This window comes from Egretta garzetta, unplaced genomic scaffold (genome assembly GCF_000687185.1).
Source record: "Egretta garzetta isolate BGI_Z169 unplaced genomic scaffold, ASM68718v1 scaffold101, whole genome shotgun sequence".
Lineage (NCBI taxonomy): Eukaryota > Metazoa > Chordata > Aves > Pelecaniformes > Ardeidae > Egretta > Egretta garzetta.
Window position 1 is genome coordinate 1,889,658 of NW_009258666.1, and position 8,643 is coordinate 1,898,300.

The 8,643-nt window shown below is 45.1% G+C and overlaps 1 protein-coding gene across 1 annotated transcript in view; it reads right to left on the reverse strand.

Moving 5' to 3' along the window:
- The window catches only part of LOC118453346, an 8,846-nt gene extending 1,411 nt beyond the window's left edge, over positions 1-7,435 (reverse strand). Inside the window, exons 1-4 of the mRNA XM_035903981.1 lie at positions 7,400-7,435; positions 5,388-6,688; positions 5,070-5,164; positions 4,208-4,312 (exon numbers count right to left, since the gene is read on the reverse strand). Of these exons, the coding sequence (XP_035759874.1) occupies positions 4,208-4,312; positions 5,070-5,164; positions 5,388-6,587 (1,400 nt within the window). The 5' untranslated portion in view covers positions 6,588-6,688; positions 7,400-7,435. The remainder of the gene's footprint in view (positions 1-4,207; positions 4,313-5,069; positions 5,165-5,387; positions 6,689-7,399) is intronic.
- Between the last annotated feature and the right edge of the window lie 1,208 nt (positions 7,436-8,643).

Here is an 8,643-nt window from a genome sequence, read left to right on the forward strand (position 1 = left end):
TAGCAGACTGCAAGAATCCTTGAATTCATGTCACAAAATACGAAACAACCAGTAACTTCAGCCTTGCTGTAGCCTTTGCCCTTCTGCTCACTCAGAACAGGTACTACAGCCCAGTGAAAGGCAACTTCCTTGGAATACTGCCCTTGCTGAAGTCCACTGTTTCAAAGCGCTCTCAGTACAGAACAGTGTGTGTCCTTGCCCAGTCGAAACTCGAAGGTTTTTCCATCTTGCCGCTGTAGTCATGTGATTAATGTGAATCACACTTCTGCATAACACCGCTTCCTTTCCAGGGAACATAGTGTCTCTTGAACAAATCCAGGTCTCCTTCCTAAACTGCAGTACTGTCTTTTATTTACCCAAAGAAATAACATCTTGTCAAAAAAAGATACTTCCAGAAAAGATTTCAGAAGTGTTCTTGAAAAAAAAGTAAATCCATGTTTTCAGGCAGCATTGTTTAGGAAGAAGGGAGGCACTCCAGGACAGCTAACAAAAGGCAAACTCTGTCACACAGCAATTCATGTTGTCTGCAATAAGCTGATGCAAGATGTGTGTATGACTAGAAGAAAATCACAGCTTTTCACAAATTCTCAGCCTTCCTATATTGAAGTCCCCCTCCCTTGCCATTCTGAGTCACAGTCAAAATCGGTCACAGAAACAGGGGCATCATTTCCTACTGTCAGGGGTGCAGCCTTCACCCCTGCACCCAAGGGAAGACAAGAAGTTGTGCAAACTGCCACCATGACTGGCAAGTACTTCACACCAGTAAGAGGTTTGAGCTCCTCTACAAGAGGCAAAGTCACAGGAGCAGTCTAACCCCATCGGGTACTTGGAGAGAGCCATTATTGCAGTACCTCACGTAACTACCTAACCCAAGACTCAGAGAGGGAATCCTTACAGCCATCACATGAGGAAGAGGGACAACACCACCCTAGGTAAAGTGAACTGCCATGGAACAGAACTTAAAATATTTTGATTTCTTTCTCCCCAGGCACAGGCCATCCTCCATCCTTCCACAACGGTTGAGACCAAACTACAGATTGAGGATGAGACTTTCAGGCAAGTCCCACTCTCATTTAGAAACCAGGAGTTCTGATTATCTCAGCAAAAGTACCTGCAAACCAAAGCTATGTGGTTTGCCACTAGAGAAGCCCTTGGACCAGCTGTGCAGTCTAGGGAGTATCACGCTCTGCTAAGAACAGCCAACTCCTCCACCACTCCCCTCACCATAAGCCTCCCTGCCATCTGCTTTATCAGTTCCTACCCCATCCCCTACTCCAAACCCCATCTCACATCCCTCTTGAAATTTAGGGTTTGTAGGTGGATTTCATTTGCTTTGAAGTGAAATCTCCCTCCTAGGCTCAGCCATAAATGTAATTCCTCCTTTATGTCAGCACAGCCCAAGTCCTGTACCTTCCCTGCATGCTTTCCATTCAAGCAAAATGAGTTTGGGCAGGTAAGAATGGTTTCAAGTTTTTTCCTCACCAGCTTAGTACCAATCAACAGACCAGACTGTTTCAAGGCAGAGCCCACTAGCACAGCATTCATTTCTATTTCACAGATTTGTTTCTCCATATGCTCCCTTATACTATTCTCCTCTTCCATCACCTTAAGCCTGGTGTGTCTAGTTTTTTTTAAGATATTGATCTTTGTTATCACAGTAAGACCAGATGGTCTGTGACTTTTCATAAGGTATTTCCTCCTCCTCCTCCCTCCCTTGATTCAAGAGGGATCCAAGAAAACCATTTATCAGGTTTCTCTCAGGTTGTAAGAAGTCTGATAAAATTGCTAAGCATCATAAACCTCTACCAAACAAACCAACCCCCAAGGCGAACTCCTAGTGGAGTCCTTCTAGCAGAAGCAGAGAAAGCAGTGGTTGGAGGTCGGATGGAGCTAACTCAGCTTCCCAGGTACCCGGGGGTGCATGAGTCTGGCGAGAGAGATGCCGCTCCAAACAACAGGAGGATACTTGTCTGAGCAGCAGGTGGTGCAAGCACTACCCCATACGCACAATTGCAATGTTAATGACCTGTGAAAGCAGATCTCCTGAAGTACAGATGTTTGGGTGGAAACCAAGAGAAGGTTCTGTTTAGAGAGAAACGCTGTTTCTGTTAAGTTTGTCCTTCCCCTGCTCATTTAAAAATAGGCCTGTCCAGCTATGTACGTTGCCAAGGACAAGACTAGGCAGCAGAGTGCTCACAATCAGTGCCAAGAGTCACAGTTATAAAAGTAGGAGCCTCATTACTTCCGTAGACTGGGACTGAACTAACCAGAATTGCCGAGGAGGATCTCATCAAGAAGGATATGATTCCATTTACTGTTGGATAAAGGGCAATAATGAAGTGTGAATGCTAACAAATGGTCAGCTGGCAGAAATCTTTTGTGGTCAATTATGAGTTTCAGCCACCCATTTCCAAGCAGATGTTCAAATCCCATCTGATGTTTACATCTGCTACATCGCAGCCTCAGCAGCATTTAGATTCCTATAGGAAGCTGCAAATAAATTTATCTATTCAGACTGAATAATATCCTCTAGAAACTAGAATGAGAGGAAAAACAACCAGAACCACAGGTTATGTCCCAACTCGCTTGAGATGGCTAGATGTGAAAAGTTTACTCTGAATATAGAAGGATTTCTTCCAACTAGTTGACGTTCAGAGATTGCACATGCAGTAGCCAGTGCAACACACTCAACACAGATATAAGAAAACTGTATTTACAGAGAACCTGCAAGTGCAAGATACCGTGCAGATAAGCGAAGAGATAAAGCCTCTGCCGTAGCCAGCCTGTAATTCACCCAGACAATGTACGAGCAAGGAGCAAGAGCCAGGATACAAGGAAGAGCAGACAGATCATGCAGAAGAGAGGATAGCAAAGTCAAACACTACCTTAAGACAAATGCCAGGAGATTTGCAATACAAAACAGAGCTAAAGATTTATAGCAGCAATATATTAGTTACTGCTTCCCAAAGGGAATTCCCTTGCTGGCTCTGAAACCCACTAATTTTCCTTCAGGAATTTCTTGGGATCATTCTGCATTTCTGCATCTCCTACACAAATGATACACAAGCCATTGCTGCAGACCCAGGTGCACAGAAGTACCGTACAGGGTCAGAGTCAGCCCACTGAGGAGGTTTTGCTGTGACAACTGGGAAAGCCCACGCTGTCTGTCGGGCTGAATTCCAAGCCTACAGCTATTTGGAATAAGAGAGGTTTGCACTAATAAGAAAATCAAATTTCGTGCATCACAGACAATGTTTTTCCTCAGCAAAATAGATCTCTATTTCACTCACCAGCCTTGTTCATTTGGAGCTCTTGCCTGATTTTCTGTGACTCAGAACATACGTCTTGCATTTTTAATTTGAAAGGAAGGGAAAACAGGCCATTTTAGCTTTCTTTGCATAGTCCCCTCTGCATTACTTATGCTGTATTCATACACTGGAAAGCAGCCCTGTGGCTATGCAGCTGTTCCTGCTGCCCAGATAAGTGCAGGCTCCATGCAATGAGCCACAAAACTGTCAGTTTCTTCTAACTCTCAAGAAATGACAATTATTGCATCCATGAATGCTCAGAATAACCACAGCGGGAGGCCATCTCTGGAAGCTACCAGAACACTCTTTGCCCTTCAGAACATCCCAATTCTACCCATCAACCCATCAGATACAGCTCTTCAGCTGATATCCATACCTGCTCTTTACAGGCATCTTCCTTTAAACCTCCACAGTCGATAGCTCTCAGATAATACCGTTGAGGGAGGCAATGTGTAGAAGGTATCAATAGTAAATCCAAACCTCAGCACTTAAGCTAAATATTCCCCAAGCCTGGGTTCATAGTTGAGGACTGACAAGAACAAGTTACCTCCCAACACAACAAGCCAGAGCTCAGCTCTGCTCTCCCCAGGTAACATGGGCCTGTTTCAGGAGCACCCCTAATTTACCGCAGCAAGCCCCCTGTAGAACGTTTCCCAGGTATCCCTAACTATGAGACTCATCTGAACCAGTCTTGGAACAAGACTGACTGCTGTGTGGGAACTCTGTGCATGGTAGTGCCAGCAAGTGTAACAGGCACTTTTTATTTCCCTCTGAAAAAAAAGTACATTCAAAACATCAAAGAAGACAAGCTCAGCAAGCCAGGCCTCCTGCTAGGGTACCTATCCTCCACTCTGCCCTCCCCACCAGTACAGCCTTACCCCACCCCATCCCGGGGTTACCTGGTGTAGCAGCTACCGTTTCCTTTATATGGACATGTAGAGTCTGGATATATATGCGTCTTCTGCTCAAGCTCCACTTCTGAAATGCATGTCCATTGATTCAGTCTTTAAAATAAAAGACAGTTAATTTTTTTAGGCAGTTTGTCAAATGAGGTTACAGAAGACAGAGGAGACAGTGTCCTGTAGAACTAGTACAGACATAAATTTTTGTAGCATTATTCTATGATTGCAAAAATAAAAGTATTTATTCTAATAAAGCTGCAAAGATAACATACTGAGAGCAGAGCAGGACAGAGTGTCAGCTGAGTGAAACAGCAAGTCACTGTCCTGATTAACAAGCCAGAAACCTGCAGTGAGCCCTCAAAAGCAGCAGATCTTTCATGTTACTCAAGGCCATGCTGGGAACGGCAATGCACAGAACATCTGAGTGCAGCAGATCTGCAGCGGCCACAGGGAAGAACCACCGAACTGACAACTCCAGGCCCAGGAGCACCAGACAGCAGAAGCCAACCATCCCTGCCCAGCACACGGCGCTGCTCTGCTGCTGCCATCTGCCGGAAACCACTCCAGGAGAGCAGCCACCAAGCCAAGCCAGCACAAACACCTCCTCTTCCACCCTGCAGACTACTGCCCAGAACTGCCTTAGCGACCTTCTTTCCCATTTGGATCAGCCCTCTATTCTTCCCCCTCTTACAGGGTAAAATATTAAGTACTTTTCTCCACTATTTCAGTGCACTTTAAGAAAAAAAAAAAAAAAGAAAAAGAGAGAAAACCAGCAGCACACAACCAACCAAACTGGTTTGGGAAACTGCTGGGACATTTTTCAAAGTGCAAAGGCATTTAGATGCTCTTAAGAAATTACCTTTCCTCCTCTTGTGGCACAGAAATAACTTTGCCAAGCTTCTTCCCACTGGTTGTCTCTTCCTGTCCAATCTGGTCTACAGCTGTACCACTTAACTAGAAAGATAAGGAAAAAGGGGATTGACACCCAATAGAAAAATCATTCCATGTAAGTCTTGCTTATACAGTTACATAAAAATCACACTTTCCTCCCCTTGAAAAACCTTCCCTTGCTGTGTAAAAATACACACTTGCGTGCATACAGCCATTACTGCAAGTACAAATCAAAAGGAATGGAATTAAAAACATTTGAGTTACAAGAATTAAGATGTGCATTTACTTTAATGCTGTTTGATGGCTGTCCAAGTTCTGAAGATTCCTGCCCCCCACCATCCTCTGGAGAGTCTAACTTCCTTGAGAAACAGCTCTTTGTTGCTTTGGGAAGTTCTTGGTTTCTGGACCCGGAAGATGGTGCAGGACACCCTGGCAACACAGGTGCTGAGCTCTCCTCAGCTGTACTCTGGTCACAGGCAAGATCAGAAGAGGGCATGGATCTTCCCACATGATCACCACAGGAGTGAGACACATCTCTGCTTGCGAAGGGAGCCTTTCCCAGGCAATGCACACCCAGGCTTTGCCAGCCATTAGACATCAGCCCCTCCGAGGTTTCTTTGAGAACACAGCTACTAGCAGTTTTAGCACACTCTAGGCAATCATTTATGATTGCTTCTGAAGCTTCTCTTTCAGCTTCTTCCAAACAATTGTCCTCCAGAGGCTGATCTACACAGACAGCATCAATTGGGCTAAGACTCAGAAGCTCCTGAATGTCAAGGTCAAACAACATGCAAGTTACTTGGGCTGACTGCAGATGGTTCTCCTCCCAACCAGCACTTTCATTCGAAAGGCTAGGACAACACTCAGAAGCGACTGAAGAACACTCTCTGGCCAGAGGTTCATTTGGTTTCTCTGCGATCTCTGAGGTTATGTTTGCCTCTTCGCTGATGACTGATGCCCCAGTGCAGCTGCTGCTCTTGTTCTTCTCGCTCTCTCCATTTACATTTTGGCTCAGAGTGCTTTTTCTAGTTAGGTACCGCTCAGATTCCACACAATCATCTGCCAAGATTTCCTGGATCTCTTCCTCAGTGTAATCAAAAGGAGAGTTCCCTTCTTCACTATCTGACAGTTCCAACAAGGAGTCATCTGGCTCGCTATCATCAAAACATCTGGTTGTATCTAGAGAAATGGCTACATCATCATATTTTGATGCAGAACTGGTAACAAGGTCGTCATGGCCAGGATCATCTAGAAAATGAGAGGATCCTTGAGAGCAGGCAGAATCTGGGGAACAGAGCAGCAGTTTCCCTGATGGATCTGAGGTGCTACAGTAATGACTCAATTCACAAGCTTTCTTAGCTGACTGCAGGGCCTGAACCTGCCCTGCGGAATCCAGCAGCCTTTTTGCCCTGGGAACTGTGTTACGAACAGGTTTAAATTCACGACAAAGATAAGGCCCAAAGGTGTGAGGGGAATGGTCATCCATGTTGCTGTCGGTTCCTGTATCTAAGTGGCCCTGTGCCTTCTGCTTACAGCTCTAGAAGCCTGTTCTGAAGTTCATCTGATCCTGGTGCCCTTTGATCAGCCCTTTCAGAAAGAAAAAAAATCAGCAGGAGTCAGCTCCAACCTGCCGGCAAAAAACATCTTAAAAGAAATTCAGCTGTTTTCCAAACATGCAGTAATATAACGGGGAATGCAAAAACACTAGCTGAGGCACAACAATTTTAACTCCCTGGTCTCCATTGCCTCTACTCCTGATCATTTTAGGTCTTAACACCATATAAAAACCATTCCATGAGGGCTCTCAGGTTGTCTGGCTTTATCAAGCAGGACTAATACAAGCCCCAATCGTCAGCGCAGTCTGCACCATCTCCTCCAAAGCTGCTGTAAATGAGTCATTCTAACACCAGATACCAGTATGCACAAATTACATTCTTTACGACCTTGAAGTACAGAGCACACTTTAGGTATTAAATAAAGCCTCACAGACCCTCCCAGTCTCCCAACCCCCACCTCCATCCTTCAACAATATTAAACAAATAAAAAGTCTTTTTTGGGTTTGGAAAAACTGAGCAACGGAAATGTAACTGTCAGGGAGCGAAAAGGACATTCAGCAGCATATTAGTCACTAGCACACTCATACAAAATGCATATTACAAGGAGAGATCAGAAGATAAAGGACCTTCCTGTAAAATTCAATAGTTTAAAAATATTCACAAACAAAACCTGTTTTCCTCTTAGTGAGGACTCACACTAACATGTATCTTTTGACCTGAAAGCCCTGCATTTGACTCTTACCCAGCGGGAGAATCTGGACGAAGGAAAGGTATTTCCTGTCCTCTTTGACAAGATTTAAAGGAATGACTTTTGTTTTCCCATTGGTTTGACTACTCACTGCTTTCAAAAAGGGCAGGTTACCCACTACAGGAATAAAACCCCTGCAGTTCTGCTGCTTCCTCTTGTCATTCCATCCAAATAATAAAAATGACCACTTTCAGAATAATGCTGTATCCACACTGAAGAAATAAAATACCTTGGGGAGACACCTACATACATATAAAACCTATATATACAGAGTCATGGGCAGTCCTCACTAGATAGTACTTGTCTGGAGTCGTGCAATTTAGCTACAAGTGCTCAAGTGCTTCAAAGAGAAACAAAAGGCAAATAAAAACAAATTAAATGTGGATTTAGTCCTACAGAGTGTAGCAGTCTGATAATCTAGCTCCTAACCAATAAGGACCTGAAAGAGAACCAAATATTTTGAGCCTTTTTTTTCTGGAACTGGCTTACAAACAGTAGAGTTGGAGACGTTTATATGCTCAGCTTGCAGACAAGGAAATGGTTTCTTTACTGCCGTGACCTTCCCAATTCACCTAGCTGCAGCCTACTCTGGGTCTGTGCTTTCAGCCCTACATCAACTGATTCTGGAAGCAGAACTCGGGTAACTACGTGAACCCCTATGAACCCAGAGAGAGACCCCTGCCATTCCCCACAGAAGTGTGTTGAATTCAGGGGTCATTCAAGGATTTACACCAGGGTAATGCCCCGTAACATTGAAACATGGCTCTTAAATTGATGTAAGACAAGGCTGCCTGCTGCCACCCTCTCACCCTGACCCTCCTTCCAGCACTGGTTCTTGTATGGTCAGACTACACTGGAGCCAGCTCACCCCCAACTGCAAGGGTACCAGCCATGGATGGGCCATTCTCCTGGGGGCTGCAAAAGGAAGGCTCTTTGGAAAGTTACACACGCTTTATGTGGGTCTCTAGCACTGCTTCAGTAAATAAGGAGATCAAAAGACAAAGCTACTGAGAAACACAGCTCTGCTGAGGCTCAAGGACTGGCCGCCTTGCCCACTGCACTCCCCACAGCCAGCCACAGACAGGGCAAGCCTGCAGCGCTGGGCTCTGCTCCCCAAAGAGAGCAGGGGGCACCTGCTAGAGAAAACACTCCCAGGCCACCGGGGGAGAGTCCCCTCAGCCCCACGATTTGCCCACCACAGGGGAGACCTCCTCTGAAAAAGCAAAATCTCGAGGCCG